Source organism: Megascapheus bottae, unplaced genomic scaffold, assembly GCF_031878675.1.
Source record: "Megascapheus bottae isolate mThoBot1 unplaced genomic scaffold, mThoBot2.hap1 H_1, whole genome shotgun sequence".
NCBI lineage: Eukaryota > Metazoa > Chordata > Mammalia > Rodentia > Geomyidae > Megascapheus > Megascapheus bottae.
In genome coordinates this window covers 1,535,928-1,562,394 of record NW_028327858.1, presented here as the reverse complement: position 1 = coordinate 1,562,394, position 26,467 = coordinate 1,535,928, and the positions used below count along the sequence as shown (strand labels likewise).

The 26,467-nt window shown below is 38.4% G+C and overlaps 1 protein-coding gene across 3 annotated transcripts in view; it reads right to left on the bottom strand.

The window, feature by feature from the left end:
* Nucleotides 1-3,717: 3,717 nt before the first annotated feature.
* Nucleotides 3,718-26,467, bottom strand: part of LOC150038978 (denticleless protein homolog) — a 34,024-nt gene continuing 11,274 nt past the window's right edge. For 2 of the 3 annotated variants that reach the window (XM_090328127.1, XM_090328129.1), the window contains exons 7-15: nucleotides 26,213-26,325; nucleotides 23,717-23,790; nucleotides 21,359-21,462; nucleotides 21,024-21,128; nucleotides 19,059-19,171; nucleotides 11,448-11,537; nucleotides 10,002-10,137; nucleotides 4,858-5,687; nucleotides 3,718-4,339 (exon numbers count right to left, since the gene is read on the bottom strand). In XM_090328127.1, coding sequence (XP_090184253.1) covers nucleotides 4,241-4,339; nucleotides 4,858-5,687; nucleotides 10,002-10,137; nucleotides 11,448-11,537; nucleotides 19,059-19,171; nucleotides 21,024-21,128; nucleotides 21,359-21,462; nucleotides 23,717-23,790; nucleotides 26,213-26,325 — 1,664 coding nt within the window. In that variant the 3' untranslated portion in view covers nucleotides 3,718-4,240. The remainder of the gene's footprint in view (nucleotides 4,340-4,857; nucleotides 5,688-10,001; nucleotides 10,138-11,447; nucleotides 11,538-19,058; nucleotides 19,172-21,023; nucleotides 21,129-21,358; nucleotides 21,463-23,716; nucleotides 23,791-26,212; nucleotides 26,326-26,467) is intronic. The other variant, XM_090328128.1, reaches the window with a different exon arrangement.

Sequence of the window (26,467 nt, the reverse complement as noted above, 5' to 3'; positions counted from 1 at the left end):
ATGTACATGGTACCAAGGAACTGAACCCAGGTCTTCGTGCATGCCAGGCAAGGACTCTACCATTTGGCTAAACTCCCGGCCCCATCCCTCTAATTTTATTTTCGTTTTATTTGGTATTACTGGTCAGGCATGGAGTGATCAAACTGGCACTAAGACTTAGCAAACATCTGTAGCTTCCTCTCTAAAAGTGATCAGAGCTGAACCAACTGGCAGAGCTGGAGACAGCAGAGAACAGGAGGGTGGCACTTTGTGTGAACGAAGGCCAGGACAAAGATTTGCAGATTATAGCCCATTTAAATAGCGGCCATTGAAGAAATAATGTCCAGAATGACTCCTGTACCTCTTAGCGACAAAGTCACAGTATGTCTTGGAATCTCAAGCCCCAGGAAAGCAGACCTTTCCCACAGGCCCACTTCTCCTGTTCAAAGAACTGGGATTGGAAGGTGCAGTACTTGTTTAATAAAAAGGACAAGCTTGCCAGGTGATTCTTATTTAGCGCCCATATCTTGGTTGGATGCAGATTTTGTAGAAAGGCAATAGGAGTGAAATCTTTATGTGAATTTGTCAAGTGTGGATAGTAAGTCCTGCCTTATGAGAATAAGAACCAACAGCAATTGTTCAATAAATGTCAGCTATCACTCCTCCCAAGGTACTGTTCTAAATTTTACATGCAGTACTACATAATCCCATTTTACAACCAGAAAATAGGTTAAAAAACTTGCCCAAAAACTTGCCCAAGGTTAAAAGTAGGGTTTGGGCACTCACAGATAGTAAAGACTACAATGGAACATAAAAACTCTACAATAAAGAATAAAATAAAAACATGGATAATCGTTTCGTGTATTAGTCAGCTTTCCATTACTATGACAAAATATTTGAAATAAATCAATTAATGAGAGAAAAGGCATAAAACTCACTGTTTCGTGGTCCCTTGGGTCTACTGCCTGTGGGGCCTGTGACAGCATAATAGCTCAATGGTGAAATCTCACCTCATGGCAATCAAGAGATAAGGACTCCTAACCTCTTTCAAGGGCACATCCCCAATGACCTAATTTCCCCTACTAGGCTCCACCTCTTAAAGGTTCTACCACCTTTTAGGTGTCAAGACTGGCAATCAAGCCTTTACCACATGGCCTATAATGGACATTTAAAGTCCAAATCATGCTGGGCACAATGTAATCCTAGCTACTCAGTGGGCTGAGATCTGAGGATCGAGGTTCAAAGCCAGGCCGGGTACTAAAATCCATGAGACTCATCTTCAATTACCAGCAAAAAGCTGGAAGTAGAGGTTTGGCCCAATGGGAGAGTGCTAGCTTTGACCAAAAGCTCAGGGACAGCACCCAGGCCTCAAGTTTCAAGTCTGAGGACCCAGTACAATACAAATAAAAATTAAAAAATCTGATCATGTGGGGTAGGTGGCTCAAGTGGTAGAGTACTAGCCTAGTAAACATAAGGTCCTGAGTTCAAACTCCAGTCCTGAAAAAAAAAAAAACTCATCTATGTCTCTCAAATGCTGATTTAGCCTACTGAATGTGCCAGTTTATAAAAGCAACTACTTTGAGAACTGAAAATAAACAGAAAACTTTCGCAAACAGGTGCCACACACAGGACTTGGCACCCAGGTGATGAGTAAATGATGGCTGAATTGAATATCTTCCAATCAAAGGCATTTCAAAATGTTCTACTGCTATTCATATTCTACAAAATGGCTTGAATACAATTTAGGATGTCATACAGAAAAGGGTATGTGACAAGTTAAGGAAATTGGACGTGAAATACTAAAGCTCAAAAATGAAAAATAAAGACCCTAATTATGTTTCTTTGAAATGCTCTTCAATCGGATTCCAAGGATGGGGAGAAATGGGCTTCTGGGATCTAATAAGCCTGATAGTTAATAATATAATGCTTCTAATCAGTGTTGTATATGTTGGCTAGTCATACTGATCTCAACAGGATGCTTAATATGCACCTGAGCTTATCAGCTGACATGTTTTTGGGTATGTGTATGCTGGTCTTGATGCTTGCTGCTGCTTTTTCATTTAAGCTTTGCCTCCATTCCAGCTTTTGGCTATTTATTTTGTAGGTGAAGTCTCAAGAACTTTCCTGCCTGCTGGTTTTAATAAAAAGATTATATCCTTGGGAATGCATTTTATTCAGTGAACAAGTAGAGGAGATTCTTCACTCTTATTACAGTTCCTTTGCAAATTGCTTCTAGGTTAATGTAAAAAGCTTGGAAAAAGACATCAGATAAGGTAAAAGGTGTGATTATTCAGGATCAACGCAAAGCCTAACAGGGACACAGGCAGGGATAATTATTACCCTCATTTCACTTAATCTTTGGCACTTGCAGCAGTAGTTTCACAAGTGGGGCAGATTATATCCACTAGTATCTTGGCAGTTTGTGACAGCCACATTTTACTCCAATTTCACTCATTAGTGTGACCAGAAGATATGAAGAGATAAGGCCATCCACTTGAGTAATTCTTTTCTTTTATTTCAGAGTGATATTTAGTACTATTGATAGGTATGGGGCATAAATAACACCTTCCCAAATCCTAAAATTAAAAAAAAATCAAACATTAAATAAATGTAACTAGATTTCCTATTTTGGTTGTATTTGGTTTTGATCACAGCAATTCTATGACTTCCTTTTATTTTTTTCCTTGGATGAAACCATGAAGAACTTATGCAAACCTGGTTAACTCAAAAGAACTAAAAGAATTTTCATTAATAGATTTTAAAGTCAGGTCAAAAGTGGAAATAAGGTCTATCTAGTTCCCTGGGATATAAATAAAATGAATCAAGTTTCATAACTGGAAAGGGATCTTTGCCCAATACACAAAGCTTCTTTCCATAAGGGAACACAGGGGAAAAATAACACACAGGTTCATTTCTGAACGACTGATGCATAATTGCTGTTTAATGAGAAAAATGTATTCTGCACATCATTAGTCATCTGATAACTGTATTGAACATCTAGATAAAGTTCCTTTTTAAAGACTATTCTAGAAGGCTATATCTTTTAAAGGAAAAAAAAAATCAAGAAAAAGTCAAGGTTTATTTTTCAGGTTTTGGATTTTCAGCTTAGCACTAGCATCTTTTATTTTTTTTAAAAAAGAATAAACCATTACTTTAAAAATATCTGATAACTTTAATTTTCTTGAAAGCTGCAGACCATGAAGAACTGAGGATGACACCTAAATTTAAACCCTAGCTTCAGTGTATGACTAATTATTTATTAATATTTAAATATCCTCCCTTATTAAGTGTAAAAAAAAGCATAATCTTCCCTAGGAAGTGATTATTTAGGTTATGAGTACAGAAGATGGTTTGGTAAGAATATGGAGACCTTAGCTGGGCATGGTGGCTCACGCCTGTAATCCTAGCTACTCAGGGGGCTGAGATCTGAGGATTGCAATTCAAAGCCAGCTTGGGCACTACAGTCTGAGACTCTTATCTCCAATTAAGCACTAGAAAATAGGAGTTGGGCTGTGGTTCAAGGGTAGGGTAGTAGCCTTGAGTTGAAAAGCTCAGAGACAGTGCCCAGGCCCAGAGTTCAAGCCCCAAGACAAAAAAAAAAAAAAAAAAAAAGAATATGGAGACCTTAAATCACAGAGATGTATTTCAGGGAAAAATGATGAATCAGAGCTTTATATCTCTGCATCCTACTTTCTCCAGAGTGCACATTCATTTATTAATTACTGCATTTAAAATGAAGACATTTTGATCAAGAAATTTTATTTTAACACAACCAGTATAAAGGAGCTAATCCGATGACATTTTTATACATTTAAAAAGTCACAAAGCATGTGAGAAGATTTATCTATTTCAAATAAATGTATGCTTGCTAGAGGCAGGACAGATCCAGATGTATGGGGGATGTCTTCAGCAGTTTGCCTTCTAACAGGCCTGTCCTGTAGCTTCCAGACATCCACTGTAAGTGAACTTTCAGGATAAGGAGACATTGTCTTCTTCTGCTCTCATAACCTGAGATGTCATTATTATAAAAAGTGTGTAATTTAAAAGGTACAGAGTATTCATTCAAAATGTTAGAGTGGCAAATTCACTTTATGAAATTTAAACAGCACTCACTGTGATGTACTGCAAGCAGAACCAGTGTAGGTATAATAAAAAGATGTTCTCAAAAAAAAATGAAAGGATGGCAACTTCTTTAAAGAGCAAAGAGCTACTCTTCATTGTTAGTGGACCAAAGTTCAGTTAACTCACTCAAGACTGGAATCTATAGTTCTGTCGAGTGTTCAGGACTACAGAAATCTTCTTGAGACTTCCTATGAAAGTACGTACAGATTTTCCTCATGGAGCTGGGCGTAATGGTGACCTAGAAGAAGGAATTTCAGAATTTTTCTAAGAAAACTACCTTATTAACTTACCTCTAACAGTGTATTAACTTAAAATTCCAAAATATTTACCAGGTAAGTCTATTAGGAACCAAAAAGGTTTTGTTAGCTAGTGTGCGAGTGGTTCATGACTATAATCCTAGCTACTCAGCAGGACTGAGGCAGAAAAGTTTCCATGAAACTCTTACCTCCAAATACCCACCCTCCAAAAACTGGAAGTGGTGCTATGGCTCAAATGGTAGAGCATTAGCCTTGAGCACAAAGAGCCTCAGGGATAGCAAGTAGGCCCTGAGTTCAAGCCCTACAACTGACAAAAAAAGAAAAAAGGTTTTCACTTTGGAATGAAAAAAAAAAAATCCTATGCAAAATCTGCTGTTTTATTGGTATGTGTTCAAGCTGGCAACTCTAAAAAATAAACAGATTTAAATGTTCTGACTTGGGAACTGTATCTAGAATCCTTCAAGTTAGGAAATGTATCCTACCTTTGCAGGGGACTTACCGGGCCAGGTGATGTCTTTCCACTCTGTCTCCTGGAATTGGGTGTCTGGGCTGATGGACTTCGTGGAGATAAAGCCTCAGCCTTCCGTTTGGCTGCCATAGCCAACAACCAGTTTTTATTCTCTGGGGAGCTATTCTCCTTGCCTACCACTTCAGAGCCTTCTCCACAAGGTCTCAAAGGAAGAGGCAGTGTTGCACAGCTTTCTGAAGTGTAAGGACTGACAGGAGACGGAGGCTCAGAGACACTTGTACTAGCTCCTTCAATCTTACTTGACTTAGCAGGACTTACAGAGTCCTTGCTAAGGTCTTCCTGGTTGCCAGCAAGGCAGCACAGATCCAAATGAAGATTTTCAACTTGGCCATCTAGATCAGTCACACAATTGCAACTCTTCACGCACTTTTGTTTCACACTCTCTAGACAGCTTGAGTCTAGCCGCCTCTTCACTCTATTTCTAGACTCAGAGCAGGCGTCTGCTTGGGATGATTTCTGGCTCACAGGAATGAGGGCTTTTCTTGGAGATGTGATCTTTGTCTCCGAAGCAGGTGGACTGATAGGTGATGAGGAAGGTGTTCGAGTCACCCAATTTCTAAGTGACATCTTGAAAGATGGGAGTGGCTTGGGAGAGACAGAGGAGGTGGAGCTCCTTCGGCTGACGGGAGACCAAACCTTGGCAGGTGGGGTTTTAATGGACAACATTGGCGTGTTTGATGGAAGAGGGAGGTCTCCAGAACAGCTTGGGGCACAGGCTGCCGATGACGGGGAGGAAACGGATGGAGTGCTCTTTGCCTTGGGTGCTTTGGCAGGTGTACTCTGGCTACTTGTTACTGCTACTGTAAAATGAAGACAGGATCATGAACATCAGAAGTGAAGCTGTAGAAATTCCCCAAATTCTTACAGACAATAGTAGCTAAGTTAACCACCCAAGGCTTGATTTGACAGTCAGTAGGTTACACAAATCATTTGATTCCTACCATCTGTCCTTTCTCCATTCCCAACCATCAGATTTCCAGCTACCCTGTTGTAAATTATATACTCGTAAAAATCTACAAAATAAAAAACTCTCCAAGTGCCCAGGTAAACCACAGTATTATTTCTATATATGAGCATGTTATAAAATATATACCTCAAAATTTGCCTATGTAAAGACTACAGTAAAGACTACTACTGAATAATTTTTTTGTCTCTAAGAAATTATTTTTGTTATATATGTATTTATGGAGTACAATATAACGCACTCTATATATACTGTAGAATGATTAAGTCAAGCTAATAATATATCACCTATTTTTTGGCATGGTGAAAACATTAAAAATTTTTCTTTTAGCTGAGAGCAGTGGCTCACGCCTGTAATCCTAGTTACTCAGGAGGCTGAGATCTGAGGATCAAGGTTCAAAGCCAGCTCAGCCCAAAAGGACCTGAAGACTTCTATCTCCAGTTAACCTCTAGGAAACGGGAAGTAGGGCTTGGCTCAAGGGTAGGGAGGTAGCCTTGAGCTGAAGAGCTTAGAAACAGTGTCCAGGCCCAGAGTTCAACCCCATGACGCATACAAAAAATTTTTTCTCTTCAGTCTTCAAATAAAGAAAGCAACATTATTAATTATAGTCACCATAGTACCTTACAGACTCCAGACTTACTCCATATCCCACTCTCAAATTTACCCTCACATATACATTAGTGATAATCAACTTTTCTTTCACATATCCACTTAGGTTTTCTTTCAAGAAATGTTTTAAAACTTTTGTCCCCCCTGCTTTCTTTTTTTGGCCATTCCTAGGGCTTGAACTGGGCTTGGGCCTGGGAACTGTCCCTGACCTTATTTTGCTCAAGGCTAGCACTCTACCATTTGAGCTACAGCACCACTTCCAGCCTTTTCTATGTATGTGATTCAGGGAACCTAGGGCCCTGGGCATGCTAGGTGAGCACTCCCAGCCTGTCCATTGCCTCTTACTACTCAAACAATAGTGAATTTTCTGCCTTGGGGCAGAATAAACGTTTGCTTAAATGTTCTTTGCAAACATACTTAAAACCAATCAAATTTATATTGCTCTTTCATTAAAACCACAACTGGAAAACACTTGCTTTGTCATATTGTGTTACCGAAAGGACAGCCTGATTATGGTCATCACTTCAGGAGGCAGTGTTGTTCACTTTCTGTACTCCTCAGAGCTATCTAACTTACTCATACTTGCATTGCACACACTTCCAAGTGTTTACTACAGGTCAATAGAAATCTAAGATGTTAAAAAGTTGGGGCATTTCCTTTTTCTACAGGATGTTATGACCCTAGAGGTTAAAGAATAGATTTTGTTAACTCTGAAGGTGAGCAAAAATTTAAACTTTCGTTTGAAGTTTAAACTGTAGCTACATTATAGAAGTATAAAATTTCATATAAAAGATTCTCAAGGGCCGGGAGTTTGGCCTAGTGGTTAAAGTGCTTGCCTAGCATGCATGAAGACCCGGGTTCGATTCCTCATACCACATACATAGAAAAAAGCTGAAAGTGGTGCCGAGGCTCAAGTGGTAGAGCTCTAGCCTTGAGAAAGTCCAAGGATAGTGCTCAGGCCCTGAGCTCAAGCCCAGGACTGGCAAAAAAAAAAAAAAAGATTCTCAAACAGTGGCTGCTCACACTTGTAATTCTAGCTACTTAGGAAGCTGAGGAGCTGAGTATCATGGTTCAAAGCCAGCCTAGGCAGGAAATTTTATGAGACTTTATTTCTGAATAAGGCTAGAAGTGAATCTGAGGCACAAACAGGTCAGGGATGGCACTCAGACCTTAGAATTCAAGCCCTTGGACCCCCTTTCATTACATATATACTTCCAAATTCAAACGAATGAAAAGGAAGAACGAGTTAAAGGTCTTCTTGGATTTTCTCATTTCACTCACATTCATAGGTGTACCATAATTTTCTACATGTGCAATTATCAACATGTATTTCCTTAAAATAACTCAAGACACAGCTTATATTTTACATGTTCATGCTCCACAACTTTAAAAAAAAAATCATTTTCTCTGTGTCTCTTTAAAAAAATATACACAGACGCACTGCATTCTTTCTAACAGCATGTCATTACATTGGCAATCCCTTACAGGCAAAGTATGAGATCCACTAACACGTACCAGGGTGGGTAGCAGAAAGTCAGCTCCTTTGAGGAATTTTAGAGTTTACTAATAATCTACCCATCTGCAGTTTCTTTCTCTATATATGAAGGCTAACCATCTGGTCTCACCCTACCTTTTCAGTCTTATCACATACTAGGCTCCTTTAGGATCCTGTTATAGATTATTGCTGCTTCCTGAACAAGCTGTGTTACTGTCACATCATTGTCTCTGTGCACGTGGTTTTTTTGGCCAGTTCTTTGCCGGGCAAAAATTCTTCTCATGTTTCAAGGCTCTCCATTGTGAAGCATTCACAAACTGTTTTCCTCCTCTCCCACAGGAAGTGGGTGTTTAAAGCTCTTCATTAATACAGCTATAAGAAATATTTACAATGTACTGTAGTTTTTGCATCTACCTCCTAAATTAAATTGTGACCCTACAGGACAAGTGATGAGACCGGCCTTAAACTCAGCTTCCTGAGTGCATCACTACACCAGGATTGGATGACTTATGGCTTCTGCTACTTCTCTGGTCTAAGTTGCCATTAACACTTCTTGGATTATTTCAATGCCTTATAAGCCTTGGGCTTTTACCTTGATTCCCTTAAAATTTGTTTTTAACACAAGAGCAAGAACATTCAACTTAATAGTCAGATCATGCTATTTCTCTGTTCAAAACTCTCTAGTGGCTCTTTGTCTGTGAGAATAAATGCCAAAGGCTGACGAGAATTTCTTTTCAACTACTTTTCTCTTCTCTTTCCTTTGCCGACTCCAGCACAGGTTCTAATGCTGAATTAGCCTCTTTGAACACTCTTGTTTTAGGACCTTGTACTTGCTATTTTGTCTGCTTATAATACCTTTATCAAAACATCCACAGGGCTCATTAAGTTACTTTACTTTTTATTCACTTTTTTTTATGGAGAACTTCCTGCCCATCTATTAGAAAAATTTAACAGCATGCCTTGCCATTCTTCCTTTTTGTCTTCCAAAGCACTTCATTGTAACACGTATTTTACTCTTCACCATATTTTTTGTCTCTCCTAATATATAAGTTCTTTATATATCTGAGATTTGTAAATCTTTTGCTTGCTGCTGAACAAAACTAAGCAACTAGGAACAGTGCCCAGTAAAAGGTTTCTAATAAATAAGAATTGAGTAAATCCAGCACTGTATTCTGATATAGCATTGCTTAAATAGTATTTCTTTTTATTTTTAAAATTAATTATTTTTTGTGGGTCATGGGGCTTGAACTCGGGGCTTGGGCGTTGTCACTGAGCTCTTCAGCTCAAGGCTACCACCACTCCTTGAGTCAGAGTCCCATTTCCCTTTTTTTAATGATTAATTGGAGATAAGAATCTCAGGCTCTTAAGTGGGCGCTATGGCTCTGTGGCTCTCATCTGTAATTCTAGCTACTCAGGAGGCTGAGATCTGAGGACTGAGGTTCAAATCCAGCTCAGGCACTAAAGACACTGAGACTCTTATCTCCAATTCATCACTAAAAAACAGGAAATGGGGAGTTCTCTTCAAGTCTCATGACCCCCCCCCAAAAAAAGTCTCATAGTCTTTAATGCCTGGGCTGGCTTTGAACCTTGATCCTCAGGTCTCAGCCTCCTGAGTAGCTAAGATTACAGGTGTGAGCCACTGCACTTGGCTAATAGTATTTCTTTTTAAAAAGAATGAATGCATGCCAAGAAGATGGTACTGTTTTTTTTTCTTTTGTGGCTCATAGGGCTTGAATTTGGCCTGGGCACTGTCCCTGAGCATTTCAGTTCAAGGCTACCACCCTCCCCTTGGGCCTGGGTCATGTCCTTGAGCTCCTTAACTCTAGGCTACCTCCCTACCCTTGAGCCAAGCCCCACTTCCCATTTTCTAGAGGTTAGAGGTTAATTGGAGATAAGAGTCTCAGGTCCTTTTGAGCCCAGGCTAGCTTTGAACCTTGATTCTCAGATGTCAGCCTCCTGAGTAGCTAGGATTATAGGCATGAGCCACCACAGGCAAGATTAAACCAATGAATCCACTAAATATCAGTAAACACATGATAGCCTTACCTAGGCCAGCTCTCATCTCTTTTTTCTTCTGAGAGGCCCAACCTACTATAGAATGTTTATCTCCTAGTGGTTTCTCCTCTAAGGCTCTATTCAAGCGCCACAGTTTTAGTGTATTGTCATCGGAGCAGGTAGCAATCTAAGAAACAGAAAAGGAGTGAAGTTTCAGAGATTAACAACCGAGTGAAAAATAGATATGCCTGAAGGGATTATGACTAGAATTATTTTTCCTGCTTTAACAATACAGAAAATGGTATCTGAAATATAGCAGAACTCCACTCCTTGACTTCAGCAATCATTTCAGATTTCTAAAGAAGAAAATTTTCTAGCTTATTTTTTAATGTATTTTCTGCTGATGAAATATTTATTACTGTTAATTTCTTACCTATCCATACATTGTATACATATACATACCCTATAATAGGCTCATTTCATTTTCTTTCATGAAGCAGGGCAACATTATCTTTACAACCACCTATTCAACAATAAAACATTTAATTAAAATATCCTTTGTACTCTGTTAAATGATGGATGACAGTGTATCATCAACATTCAGGTTCTACAGTTTATCTGAATTCTGTAATGTTCTCTTATTGCTAAAGTAATGGCATAATTTCTTATCAGATTCAGATCATGATCCCAGTAGGCTGTGGCAAAAACAATGAAAGCATTTATTGGAGATTCTTTTTCAGATAGGTATAGGAGCAATCTGGGAAAGTAAACTTGGTAGACCAAAAGAAGTTAAAAATAACCTTTGCCCCTTTAAAAATATCTGACCATTCTTGATCTTGGTCCCAGGCCTTTTAAGGCAGAGAAAGCCCAGCTGGAAGAGCCTGTGGCAAATGGCCACTGGTACCGGAGCTATTCCTCAGCATTTGTTTATGCAATTTCTCTATTTCAGTCACTAAAGAGAAAAAAGAACACACGTTCTCTTAAGTCTTGGCCCCCAAGAGACTGGCAACTTTTTCCTTTCCTTACTGGGAGGCCAAAAGAAAATAGACATATTTTACTGCCCAGCCAGAAATACTTCAAACCCCACAATCATGCTACATGATGGTAACAATAATTCTTTACAGAGCACCTACTGATATCTGATAATTTACATTCTATCTTATTTAAAAAACTTTACATTCTAATCTGTGAAATGGGACATTTACTTACTCAAAGTGGTTTTCACTTTACACTATTCTTTCATCTTAGATTTTAAGATGAATCTTAAGAACTTAATTCCATATGGGCACAGAGAGTTAATTGAAGAAAAGTAGAAATTCAATCTTATTCTTTAGTGTAGTGTATTCTTTTGGGAGAGGAAAATAGCATGGGTATATTAGTAATATTGATAACAGATTCCGGGTAGCTCTCTTTTAAGCTTCTAATCTCTCAAACCTTGGAAAGATCTACAAACTTGTGATCTGTATGTAAAACTAATTATAGAGACTTGTTCCAAACCTTTGTAAAGTCAGATGGACACCAGCACACAGATGTGACCTCTTGAGAATGACCCAGGAGCACGGTCGGAGGATGCCAGGGTAGAGAGACCTAGTACAACCAAAAAGAAACAAGTAAGCAAAGCAGTGTTAAGTAGCCCACATTCTACCCGTGGACCTTTTAAGTGCTTTAGGGCCATTAGCAAGGCCTCTAAATTTGCCTAGTTATTATAGTTCAGAAAATAAGAGTTCCAAGGGGCAATATAATTTCTGTTACCGATCTGAAAAAATGCAATTTTCAAAATAGTCCAAAATAGGTAATATGAAGATGAACTTAGATATCCAAACATACTACTTACTTCCAATAAGGACTACCTAGCTAAATATGTTTTGACTAAAATTCAAGACTGACATTTTTTTAGTGAGTTAACTTTCTGGAAGGATAGAGGTTCAGTTGCTAGGTACTACACCTTAAATAGATTAGCTAGTCCTGTTGTTACATGGCTTGGGTATTTTCAGAGCTTCTCTAGTCAGTTACTTCCAGGAACACTAAATTAACTGTGAATCCTGCAGATATCTGAAACATGCTACCAGCTCTCTTGGGATAAGAGGAGAATCTTCCTCCCAGAAAAACCAAAGTTATCCTTTCATTTTGAGTCAGATAACTGAAGGATATAAAAGCTGAAATTTACATGGTATTGTAATAGAAAAATATTTTCAGTTAATTTGCTTAAAGAAAAGTTAAATTTTCAAGCAAGTGTTATTAGTAAAAAAATATAATTGTGCTGAACTGCCCAGGTTACTAAGAAACATTTCAACACCATTGAATGCCATTAGTACTATGATTTAATAACATTGTACAACTCATTCAATAGCTTTAATAGGCCACAGGAATCAATCCAAACAATAGAATATAAACCTTCATTTCCACATGTTTGGGGAAAAAAAAAGCAAGGAAGTTATTCTCTATTCATTTTTTCCCAGACTTGACATATGGATTCATTTGTATGAAGTAGAGACAACTGTGGAAAGAGTAGCTATAAAAATGACTTGGTAAACTAATAGATTTCTTAGATTACAGTTGAGAGACTTATGCCAGTCCTGAGGCTTGAAGGCCTGGGTTGCCGTCCTTGATCTTCTTTTTGCTCAAGGCCAGTGCTACTTCCAGCTTACTCTGAGTTATTGGGGATGAGTATCATGGACCTTTCTGTGTAGGTTGGCTTCAAGTTGAGATCCTCAGAACTCAGCCTATTGAATAGTTAGTATTATAGGTGTGAGATACCAGTGCCAGGCCTAACTCAGTTTTTATTGCTCTTCTTGTGTTACATGGCAACAACATATGCAATGATTCTAATCACAAGGAGCAGTCCAATTTGACTTTGGGAATGAATTAATATTTATTAGAAAAGTAGCTTTTTCAGTACCTACAAAGGTCTTACCACCTACTCTAACAATGCCAAAGAGTATCATTATTTCACAGGGGGAACCTATTCTAGAAAGGACTTTTTGTCACAGGAATCCCCATCTTCCATTTGGAATGATCATTATTTCTTTTTCTTTTTTTTTTTTTGCCAGTCCTCGGGCTTGAACTCAGGGCCTGGGCACTGGCCTTGGACTTTCCTCCGGGTAGTGCTCTACCACTTGAGCCACACCACCACTTCCAGATTTTTTTATTTCTATGTATGTGGTACAAGGAATTGAACCCGGGTCTCCATACATGCTAGGCAAGTGCTCTAACCACTAGGCAAAACTCCCATCCCCATGGATTGATTGTTGTTTCTCTGCACCTTAAACCCACACAAGTCTGGTAGCCACAAGTGTATATTTAGTAAGGCTCATGCCTGTCTGTAATTCTAGCTACTAAAGAAGCTAAGATCTGGTTTAAAACCAGCCCGGGTAGGAAAGTCTGTGAGACGATTTTCACTAACTAACTAACTAACTAACTAACTAACTAACTAACTGGAAACTGAAAGTGGCATTGTGGCTCAAAGTGATAGAGCACTAGCCTTGAGTGAAAAAGCTTACAGATAGCTCCCAGGCTCTGAGTTCATGCTCTACAACCCCTACCCCCCAAAAAAAGTATATTTAAAAAAATATTACCACAATTACTTCATTTTTAAGCTCCTTTTTCCTTTAAGTAGGAAGGTCATTATTTTAAAGTCTAAGAGACATTTCCATCTAAGTATTTTGGAGACAGTCAAACAGAAAATGTCCCCTCATATATTTCACAGGATATTCAAGGCAGAAGGAATCTCAAAATTAAAATGACAAGGGTATCTCTAGAAGTAAATTAACTCTAACCTTCAAGTCTTTCAAAGCACTCTGTGTACTTAAACATACAAAAAAAAAATATCACTTTTCCTCACAAAATCTCATGCTATCCAGCTGGAAACCAAATCTACTCTTTATTTCTGCCATGAGATCATTTACACTTCCTAAAGTGTCAGGCTCAATATTTCGCCAGTCAGCGGTAGAATGGCTATGCCAAATCAGTTTATTTATAACCACTCCAATATTATTTAGTAGCTCTATCATAAACAAATTAGGCAAGAAGAGGAGGTAGGTGTCAGGGTGGGATAATAGGCAGGAGATTAAAGATATTACATCTTATCATTGCTGGGTAATTATGAGGACTAAAATGCTGTCCTCTTGTTTTTAAGATGAAACAACCACCCTCTCCTTTCTTTTTCTGCTTTCTTGTGCTTTTAAGCACAGAAAAATATTTCACTAAAAAAAAAAGTTGAAACAACCAGCTTGTATGAAATCACAAACTACCACCTCTCATACCCATTATTTTAATCACGAAAAACAGAAACTGAACTACCTCACTAGGCAAATTCAATATTAGGAGCAGCAAGTTTGCCAGGATCTCAAATATCAAGACTTGCACACTGAATTGGACTGTGTGGACAGGCAAGGGAACATCACGTCTGCACCACGCAATTCAGTGGCAACATGTGACTCAATCTAGAATTTACAAAGGATCACTGATGTATGTGGTGATCACTGACTGGATGTCTGAAAATGGGTTAGAAACAACAGCCAAGTATCCTTTTTAGCATGTATCTCTAAAGGGAAGCACACCCCTCAACTCTCATTCACTAAAATAATATATATATTTTTTTTTTTGCCAGTCCTGGGCTTGAGCTCAGGGCCTGAGCACTGTCCTTGGACTTTCTCAAGGCTAGAGCTCTACCACTTGAGCCTCAGCACCACTTCCAGCTTTTTTCTATGTATGTGGTACCAAGGAATCGAACCCGGGTCTTCATGCATGCTAGGCAAGTACTTTAACCACTAGGCCAAACTCCCGGCCCACTAAAATAATATTCTAAAAGGCTTTTGTGCTAGAGAAGACCAGAATAATTAACCAACAACAAAATTCTATGTATGTACATACACATATAACATAGCATATAACTAATATATAGAATTAAAGAATGTACCTAATATGATTATATAAGAATATACGGTGGCCAGGAGTATGGCCTAGTGGTAGAGTGCTTGTCTAGTATGCATGATTCGATTGTCTAGTATGCATGGATTCGATTCCATATACATAGAAAAGCCAGAAGTGGCGCTGTGGCTCAAGTGGCTAGAGCGCTAGCCTTGAGGAAAGACCAAGGACAGTGCTCAGTCAGGCCCTGAGTTCAAGCCCCAGGATTAAAAAAAAAAAAAGAATATATAGTTTATAGGGTTTTTTGCATAATCTTTTCAGTTTTTGATATGAAATTTCTGGCTTCTGGATTTTTTCTTAAGAAAGAGATCTCAAAAGATAGAGACTTAATACTAAAGTTCTCTAAGTAAGCTAGAGGTTCAATGTAGAGAAATGTAGGTAAGATAGTGAGGACAGAAGAGAAAAGCAAAAAAATAAGTCTAAGTCCAAATTTGAAAGTCAAATTTAAAGGTAAGACAGAGGTCTTAGTACTAATCACACATATTTACAAAGCCAAAGGAAGAATTTGACAGAGGGAACTAGGCAATAACTATTTTATAAGATGGAGTCTCAGGTATAAGTTGAAGATTTATTACCAAATCTTCATTTAAAAATACAATAGCACATTGTTACAGTATCTTACCTTGTTATCTAGTATTATTGTATATACATTTATTTGTTTATTTGAAATAGGATGGGGAAAGGGGAAAACAAGATGAGGGGAGGTACTGTGGAGAGGGACATGGGGATAAAAACATGAGAAGGGGTATCAATGTTTGTGAAGTAATGCATCTTCTATTTGGTCAATATAATTGTGGCCCTTCTATTAATTACCATTTTAAAAAAAGAAAAAATACAATAGCAGTTTTTAAAAAAAAAAAAAACCTGGGGAAAGGGGCTGGGCGTTTGGCCTAGTGGAAGAGTGCTTGCCTAGAATGCACGAAGACCCAGGTTCAATTCCTTAGTACCACACACATAGAAAAAAGCCAGAAGTGGTGCCGAGGCTCAAGTGGTAGAGCTCTAGCCTTGAGAAAGTCCAAGGACAGTGCTTAGGCCCTGAGCTCAAGCCCAGGACTCGCCAAAATAAATCCTGGGGAAAGAGGCAGGCACAACATAAAGTATTCTGGGTAGAATCCTATCTCCATCTTCTGCATTTAGGATATTGTTACTAAAAGCTTTTACATAATATGAGGTACTGTTGCATTTTTCCAACTCTAGGCATACAGAAATCACTTTTTTGTGCTTCCTCCTAGGATCTTTTTTCCATTACTTCAAATTAACAGCTTTGAATTTCTTAAAATATTCAATAATAGTATCAATGTGTGTAAGTGTGGACATGCCAGCAAGTCGTGGGAACTGGGCCCTGTTACTAAGCTTTTACATTCAAGGCTAGCTCATTACCACTTAAGCCAGATTTATTTATAGCTTTTTTGCTAGCTAATTGGAAAGAAGAATCTTACAGACTTTCCTGCCAGGGCTGACTTGGAATTGTGATCCTCAGATCTCAGCCTCTTGAGTAGTTAGGATTACAGACATGAGCCTCCAGTGCCAGGTTGTTATTATAAATTATATTTTACAAGGATATGTGGTAGCTCACACATGTAAGTAGAGGATGGAACTTTTTTTTGGTGGGGGGCTGGGGGTCATGAGGCTTGAATTCTGGGCCTGGGCGCTATAACTGAGCTCTTCAGCTCAAGGGTAGCACCCTACCCCTTGAGCCAAGCCCCACTTCCCATTTTCTAGTGATTAACTGAAGATAAGAGTGTCTTGACTTTGTAGTGCTCGCCTGGCTTTGAGAACCTCATTCTCAGATTTCAGCCACCTGAGTAGTTAGGATTACAGGTGTGAGCTGCATCACTCTGGAGGATGGAACTTTTAAGGCTAGCTTAGGAAAACAAGTATAAAAGCCTATCTGAAAAGTAAAAAGGAATTCAAACCCAGTACTGTAAGAATAAAGGAAAGGAGTCAGGTATGGTGTTCACACCTGTAACTAGTTACTCAGGAGGCTGAGATCTGAGGATCAAGATTCAAAGCCAGCCCAGCACAAAAGGACTTGAGACTTTTATCTCCAATTAATCTTTAGAAAACAGGAAGTGTGGCTTGGCTCAATGGGGTAGCCTTGAGCTGAAAATCTGGAGACAGTGCAAGGCCCACAGTTCAAGCCCCATGACTCACCAAAAAACAAATAAAACAAGAAGTAGGGCTGTGGTTCAAGGGTTAGGGGTGGTAACCTTGAGCTGAAGAGCTCAGGGCCAGCACCCAAGCCCCAGAGTTCAAACCCCATGATGCCCCCCCCAACCAAAAAAAAAAGAATAAAGGAAAGGAGGGAAGAATTCCAAGAAGGAATAGGTAGGGACATGGTTCAAGTGGAAGAGAAAGCGCAAGACCTGGAGTTCAAGCCTCAGTACCAAAAAGTGTGTGTGTGTATGTATAATATATATATATATGAAATATACAAAGTAATTGTATCTACTTTAATAGCCTGAAGAAGGGACTGGAGTGGTAAGAGTGTTTGCCTAGCATTCATGAAGAGCTGGGTTCGATTCCTTGGTACCACAGACATAGAAAAAGCTAGAAGTGGTGCTGTGGCTCAAGTGGTAGAGCACTTGGCCTTGAGAAAGCCCAAGGATATAGTACTCAGGCACTAAGCTCAAGCCCTGGGACTGGCAAGAAAAAAAAAACAGCCTGAAGAGAAAATATAATGTGATTATTTTTCATTACTTCTTTTCAAATTTATCTTCAGAAGCATATATTGGTTATACAAAGGGATTTTATTGATATTTACGTAAGTGTGTACAACATCCCTTCTATCTTCACCTTCCTTAAAAACAAATGATTTCATTTTTTCCCCACACATTTTTTTTTCTTTTTTTGGTGAGTTCTGGGCTTGAGCTCAGGGCCTGAGCACTGTCCTTGGATTTTGTCAAGGCTACAGCTCTACCACTTGAGCCTCAGCACCACTTCTGGCTTTTTTCTACGTATGTGGTACTGAGGAATCAAATTTGGGTGTTCGTGCATGCTACGCAAGCACTCTACCACTAGGCCAAACTCCTGGCCCCTGACTATATAATTTTTTACTTACATTTTATTTTGAATATACACGCATCAAAATTTTTGGGTTAGTACTCTTGCTCTCATGGGTATCTACCTCCCAGTAAAACCTGTTATACATGTTTATCATTCATTTTTAGTGTATATTAATTGCATATATTACATACAATTTTATATTTTGTTACAGTGTAGAATTTTATGCATACATTTTTATACTGTACTCAGATGAACCCCTCTATTGCTCTCTCTTCACATCCCAGCTTTTGGTGATTTTTCTTATGCCACCTTCATGCATAGACCCAATGTATTTCTATATTATTTACCCTTTAACATTCTTTTATTTTCTCTCCACATGGCCCACAATTACAATCATGTTCTCTATCTGTGAACACACACACATAACTGTATACGTATAAGCCTATCGTTTGTTTAAGACTAAAGTCTGTGTTATTAGAAAAAGCATTCAGACTATCTTCTGTATCTGTCTGATTTTGCTTAACATGAACTCCAGATTTATCCATTTTCCTGCAAATGTCTTACTTTTACTCTTTATGGCTTATGTGTACGCATGCATACATGCATACACACATACATACAATATACGTCACCTTTTATCAAATAATCCAACTATCCAAATAATTTTGAGTGACTTTTTCAAGGATATTCTATGGGTGATTTAGGTGCTAGATCTTAGGAATTGAGTATTTTAGGGGTTGGGAGTTTGGCCTAGTGGTAGAGTGCTTGCCTAGCATGCACGAAGACCCAGGTTTGATTCCTTGGTACCACATATGTAGCAAAAAGCCAGAAGTGGTACTGTGGCTCAAGTGGTAGAGCCCTAGCCTTGAGAAAATTCAGGGACAGTGCTCAGGCCCTGAGCCCTGAGTATTTTAGAGTTGGGACATGTGGCTTTTAGAAAGCAAGAAAAGATGTTACAGAGGCTATAGAATATTGTCTTCTGGTAAACTATAATCATAAACAAAACATACATATTTTCTGATAGCTTCTGTATAGTCAGCCAAACAACCTTTCTCAAACATTTGATGCAGAAAAAGCCAATAATACTTATGTTAAATTTATCTCACATTGGACAGAAAAAAATATTCAAAAGGTAACTCCACTCACATTCATAGGAGTAGTTTGGTAACTTACCTTCCAGATATAAGCAGCTTCATCACTTGAACCACTGACTAAAAACTGATCATCTGGACTAAGACTGGATTTAATATAAAAGGTAGAGTTCTGGTGTCCATTGAAGACAGCCACTGCCAGAGGGAAGAAAACAAATTGCTTGTTTTGTGTTGCTTTTAGTGGTTTAATGAACACAGACAGCATATACATATTTGAATATGTTTTATACTACTAAAATAGTGTCAAGAAACAGCCTCTTATAAAAAGAGGCTATTAGATCCAATCTCATAAACTCTGCTTAACTATAAATTTCTACGACAGATAAATCTTGCAAAATAAAGAGGCTCCTTTACTGCTCCAAAATTGCAATTATTCATTCTCGACTCTAAACTATGAATGGGAATTATAGTCTGAATTTCCTACTAAACTTGTTTTTATTGCCCTCTGCTGGACTGGAAATGACTGAAGTGTATTCCCTTTTAATATCTACTTTAGCATGGTGGCTTATGCCTGAAACCCTAGCTACTCAGGAGGCTGAGATCTGAGGATGAAGGTTCAAAGCCAGCCCAGGCACAAAAGGACCTAAGACTCTTATCTCCAATTAACTCAGGGTAGGACCTAAGACTCTTATCTCCAAATAACTCCAATTAACTCAATTAGCTCAGGGTAGGGCGGTAGCATTGAGCTAAAGAGCTCAGGGGCAGCGCCTAAGCCTTCAAGCTCCATGACCCACAAAAAAACAAAATAACTAAAAAAAAAATTCATGTTAGCCTTAGCTCAATTTAGCACTAAAATTGAAGTGTTGTATCATTTCAACTATACTTCCAAACCCTTTTTGCTTGTCATTTTTTTGGTCATGAGGTTTGAACTCTGGGCCTGGGCACTGTCCTTGAGCTCTTCAGCTCAAGGCTACCACCCTACCCCTTGAGCCACAGCACCACTTCTGGTTTTCTAGTGGTTAATTGGAGATAAGAGCCTCAGGGACTTTGGTGCCTGGGCTGGCTTTGAACCAAGATCCTCAGATCTCAGCTAGGATTACAGGCGTGAGTTACCACTTCCGGCTTGTAAGTCACTTTTTAGACAGGATCTTCTATTCTGTCAATGAGGTTAGACTGAACCTTCATCATTCTACCTACAACTTGCCTTGAAATCACGATCAAAAGCAAGGGCCACCACGCTTGCTCTTTTCTTAAAATGGGCATCTCTAACTTTTTGCTTTAGCTGTTCCATCTCTACCTCCCAAGTAGTAGTTGTTTTTGTTGTTTCATACAGGGTCTATGTTGCACTAGTGCTAGCCTTGAGAAAGGCAAGAATCGTGCCCAGCCCCAGGACTGGCAAAAAAAAAAAAAAAAAAAAAAAAATCTTATCAGCATATCTAGCATCTCTCCACGTAGCTACTAGTCCTAAGGAAAAAAACCAGGCCACTAGTAAGTATCATACTTAAATAATGGATGGTATGCTTAGAAGTAATGTAACCTAAATAACTTCCCTAACTTCCTTTTGTTAGTTTTACGTGTCAGATTCTATTTTTGAGGAGAAAAAAGAAAGGTGAGGTTATGAGAAAACATTTCCAGAGATAAAATGGCCTATATCCAACATAAAAAGAAGAGTGTAAAGAGGGAAGAAGGGCTGAAAATTCCACCTTTTAAACTAACAGTTTCCAAAGAAGACCAAAGTTGAACAGAAAATCATTCTCTAAACTCTGCAAGCTTATTACATAGAAAATTTAGATAATCCAAATAGATCAAAGGGCACAATTTCAGGAGATTATTATGTCACCACAAATAATAGGATTCTGCATTTGTAAATGATTGCAAGAGAAGTATACCCTTAATACTATCAATGGAACTAAAGACACCAAAGTCTTCATATAATTTAACAAGTTTTTGTTTTTTTTTTTAAGAAAATAAAGACATTAAGCTATCATTAGCAAAAAACCTGAAGTTAATTTCCTGGTAAGAGAATTCAAATGATTTAATATCTTACCTGGAGAAGTTTTTAATCCAGTCATATTGAACATATAAATGTTGTCATCTGTGCAATTAGCAAATAAAGTAGAGGCAGTAGAATCTAAAATCAGACTTGAGTATCCTAGAAGAAAACTTTAGTTAGTATAGCCTAATGATTGTGAGTAGACTTAAGGCTAAAATTTAGGCACACAAATAGCATATGAAGAAACACTAGAACTTTAAAGACACAACTATAAATATATCAAAGCTTCTCAATTGTATATTGCTGAAAATGAGCCTGGTATTTTAAAAAGCCATTTAACAAAAATTCCTATTTCCTTCCAAAAGCATTGTAACAATGAAAAGACTTACCCAGTTTTCGAGTGCTGCTACCTGGATACAGGAAAGATTTGGACGCTATGGGTTCTTGTCGGTAAATAGTGTAATTCTTACGTAAATCCCAAACTTTGATGATCCTAAAACCCAAGACAAATATTTATTTTCTAAGTCTCCCATCCCAAAGACTTTTACTTACATTGTGAATTGATTTTTAATCTAACTGCTCTGCCACATTTACCAGGTATAGCAAGAACATCTCATTGGGAAATAAATTTATGTCATACTATTGTTTCCAATGTCAAGCTTATAATGCTGACAGAACGGAAACAGATGTGATTTGACCCAGTGATGGGTCACTGCAGTTTATTCCAAAGGAGCGGAAAAGGAAGATAAAGTTTGGATGCTGATAGTAACTGTTCCATTGTTTTTAGGAAAAACATTTCCTAATCCTTTAATAATCTGCATTTGCCCTTTGACATCATAAGAAGCAAATTCTGTTCCTTTGGCTATATCTTTATACATAGCTCTTTAAGTAGTCCAGACACATTTTCCTGTGAAAGGGGAAAAATATTTTTCATTATTCTATTGAGATACTTGTCTATCCCTCTACTTCTATTATAGGCAAACAAACTTGATATATAAAATTTCAGTATAAAATAGCAGTATCAGGCCAGGAGTTTGGCCTAGTGGTAGAGTGCTTGCCTAGCATGCATGAAGACCCTGGTTCGATTCCTTGGTACCACATACATAGAAAAAAGCCAGAGGTGGTGCTGAGGCTCAAGTGGCAGAGCTCTAGCCTTGAGAAGGTCCAGGACAGAGCTCAGGCCCTGAGCTCAAGCCCAGGACTGGCCAAAAAAAAAAAAAGCAGTATCATTAGAAACAAGCAAGCTTCCATTTATAGTCCTAGTAATATCTTTTACTTCTACTTCTTATCCTTTTTTGCTCTTGTTGGTTGTGGGGCTTGAACTTGGCCTGAGCACTGTCCTTGAACTCTTCAGCTCAAGGCTTTTGCCTTGAGCTGGCAGGCATTCTACCAGTGCCATTATGCCTTCAGCCCTTTTTGCCTTTCTTATTTTTCAAATAGGGTCTTGTTTTATGCATAGGCTGACCTGGACTGTGGTCCAATGTATGCTTCCGAGTGAGATTTCATGCATACCCAACTTTTTACTGGCTGAGCTGGTAATCTTAAAAACTTTTGCCCAAGCTGGCTTCAAAGTGCGATCCTCCTTATTTCAGCCTTCTTATTAGCTAGGATTATAAACATAAGTCATGGTAGCAACATGCTTAGAGATATCATTGTAAGGTTCAGTGAAATGCTCTTCCCCCCCAAAACGCTTTTCTTCCTGAACTATGTGGTAGTCTCCTTTCAGTGAACCGTACAATAATGGACAAAGAAGTATGACTTAAAGAATATCTTTTCACAACTTACCTTCTACAATGCTTGGTATAAGTACGAAGCAATGAACAAACACCACAGACTTATCTGGAGGCCAAAATGTTCAGATTGCAAGTATGTGGAAGTATTTAGGCCTTAATGTTAATCTTGTTAATTACTCCAGAATAATCAAAAATCAGATTTCTTTTTTTAACCACCCCCCCTTTTTTTTTGCCAGTCCTGGGGCTTGAACTCAAGGCCTGAGCACTGTCCTTGGGCTTTCTCAAGGCTAGTGCTCTACTACTTGAGCCATAGCACCACTTCTGGCTTTTCTATGTATGTGATACCGAGTAATCAAACCTGAATCTTCATGCATGCTAGGCAAGCACTATACCACTAGGCCACACTCCTGGCTCAGATTTTTTCTTTCTTTCTTTCTTTCTTTCTTTCTTTCTTTCTTTTCTTTTTTTTTGCCAGTCCTGGGCTTGAGCTCAGGGCCTGAGCACTGTCCTTGGACTTTCTCAAGGCTAGAACTCTACCACTTGAGCTTCAGCACCATTTCCAGCTTTTTTCTATGTATGCGGTACCGAGGAATCAAACCCGGGTCTTTGTGCATGCTAGGCAAGCACTCTACCACTAGGCCAAACTCCCGGCCCAGATTTTTTCTTTTAACAGTATTCCTAGACCTGAAGAGTTAAAATCCAAAAAATAATAAAAATATATTCTATAATTATCAGTAAATTATACTGTGATGTGGCAAACAAGCTACCTATCTACCTTCTCTATAAGCAAACACTGTACCTATATGCTAGACAATGTGTTAAGTGTAAAACATGTCTTTTCATATTTGAGTGAGCAAAAGCTCTAATTCCTTATTTTCTAGTGATCTAATTCCTTTTCTCATCTAAGGTACTATGTCAAAAGTTAAAAGGACAAATACTCAATTGTCACTCAATGTGACTGTCTTATGCTCATGAAAGGTACTTTATCAAAAGAATCAAGACATGGTCTCTTACCCATCCACAGCTCCTGCTGAAACTAATGTATTCTCATCTTGAAAGAGGACCACAGTAACACTTTGCTGGTAATCCTAATAGCATAAGAAAAATAAAGAAGGAAATTCTGTCTTGAGTATCACAATCTTTATCATCATGAGAACAAGGTATTTAAAAAATGGCTCCCCCACAACTCTTTTCAATACACCTATTAGCAAAAAATGACCCAAACATCATTATAGCATTTGAGGTAGCACTTTATTTAAGAAACTGGTGACTAAAAAATTTTGTCTGAGTCTACTTAGAATCTCCCTACTAATGAGCTGTGTTTATCTATGGAAAACTGATTTAAGCAATTCTCCTTACTAATGAGCAATGTTTATCTACAAAAAACTGATTTAAGCTAGGCACTAGTGGCTCCTGTCTGTAATCCTAGCTATTCAAGTGGCTGCAATCTGAGGATCATGGTTTGTTTGAAGCCAGTGGGAACAGGAAAGTCTATAAGATTCTTATGGTAATAAACTATCAAAAAAAAAACTGTAAGTAGAACTGTAGCTCAAGTGGCAGAGTGTTATCCTTGAGCAAAAAAAACTAAGAGACAGGGCTGGGAGTTTGGCCTAGTGGTAGAGTGCTTGCCTAGCATGCACGAAGACCCAGGTTCGATTCCTCGGTACTACATGCATAGAAAAAAGCTGGAAGTGGTGCTGAGGCTCAAGTGGTAGTGCTCTAGCCTTGAGAAAGTCCAAGGACAGGGCTTAGGCCCTGAGCTCAAGCCCAGGACTGGCAAAAACAAAATGCAAGAAATTGATTTAACTTTTCTGTGCCTGTTTCACCCATAAGATGTTGTTATCCAATATACAGGTGTATCGAAAAAGCTGAGTGACAGTGGCTCACATCTATACTCTTTGCTACTAAGGAGTCTGAAGTCTGAGGATTGCGGTTCAAAGTCAGTAAGGGCAGGGGCACTGAAGTCTAAGACTCTTATCTCCAATTAACCCCCTGAAAACAGGAAGTGCTACTATAGTGTAGAGGGGTAGAAGGCTAGCCTTCAGCAGAAAAAGCTCAGGGATAAAGCACAGGTCCTGAGTTAAAATCCCCAGGCTCACACACACACACACACACACACACACACACACACACACACACACACACACACACACACACACACACACACACACACACACACACACACACACACACACACACACAAAAATTATGAGAAAAAGATGGCATCCTCTAAGAGTTAAAGGGGTACCACAACCAGGTAATTTTAATTGTTACTATGTAAGAAGTTCTTCTAGGGGCCGGGAGTTTGGCCTAGTGGTTAAAGTGCTTGCCTAGCATGCATGAAGACCCAGGCTCGATTCCTCGGTACCACATATATAGAAAAAAGCCGGAAGTGGTGCTGAGGCTCAAGTGGTAGAGCTCTAGTCTTGAGAAAGTCCAAGGACAGTGCTCAGGCCCTGAGCTCAAGCCCAGGACTGGCAAAAAAAAAAAAAAAAAAAAAAAAAAGAAGTTCTTGGGGCCAGGAGTTTGGCCTAGTGGTTAAAGTGCTTGCCTAGCATGCATGAAGACCCGGGTTCGATTCCTTGGTACCACATACATAGAAAAAAGCCGGAAGTGGTGCTGAGGCTCAAGTGGTAGAGCTCTAGCCTTGAGAAAGTCCAAGGACAGTGCTCAGGCCCTGAGCTCAAGCCCAGGACTGGCAAAAAAAAAAAAAAAAAAAAAAAAAGAAGAAGTTCTTCTAGATCAGAATCTCACTACATGACTAGGTTATATATTATCTTTATCTGAACTATACAGACCATTCTGTTTCTATTTATGTTGTATTTGGATACATTCTTAAGTTGTAATAGTTTAACAATTACATATTTCCTCAAGAACAAAATATTAGAGGAACATATTAAAGTGAAAGCAATGATTTTTTTCAAAAACAAAAAAAAGATGTATCAAGGCATAGTTTGAGCTATTAATAAAATAATATTTCTTAAATGTAATTAATACTATATTACATGTTTAAAAATATTAAAAAATTAACACATTTTCTATAGCTTTTATTATGCAAAGATTTCTTCCCCACAGAAAAACTGTATCCCTATACTTAATATGTTCCTTTAGGTATCCTCTATCTTTGGTAATAAATTCTATTTTATCACAGATATGTGAATGCATGAAGGTTTCTAAGGATAACTTCCAGAAAGCTAATTTTTAAAAAATGTTCCCTAGATAACTCATCAGTTTGAGAGTCTTAGTAGGTGCTGTGTAAGTGCTAACGTAGTGATATCAAATGGAAATTATTTTTATTTACCTAATCCATAGCACCCATCTTTATGCCCAACAAACTCCTTAAAAGAGAAACACATAAGGTGTGGTCATATGTCTGTAATCCTTTGGAAGTAAGTCTGTTGCTGGGAAGCTAAATTTGAGGGGATCATGAGATTGAGCCAGTTTAAACTACATCCTGATAATCTGTTTAAAAAAAAATCTATTCATGTGTGTATATCTCTGAAACCTTACCACAGAAGGAGCAAGTCCTTTTGAATTCTGCTTCTTCTTGGGTTTTGAAGGGGTTTGCTTGTCTGAGGCATTGTGAGCGCCACTGATTTGATTCACTTGCCTATAAAACCCGTCTGAAAGATATTCCATGAAGACTGGTTTAGCTGTTTTTAATCTCATGCTGAATGTAACATCTGAACATAAAGACCTCAATACTAATTTTTTAAACCATTATCAATGAAATTAGAGCAGTTGTACCAGTGAGATTTAAAACAA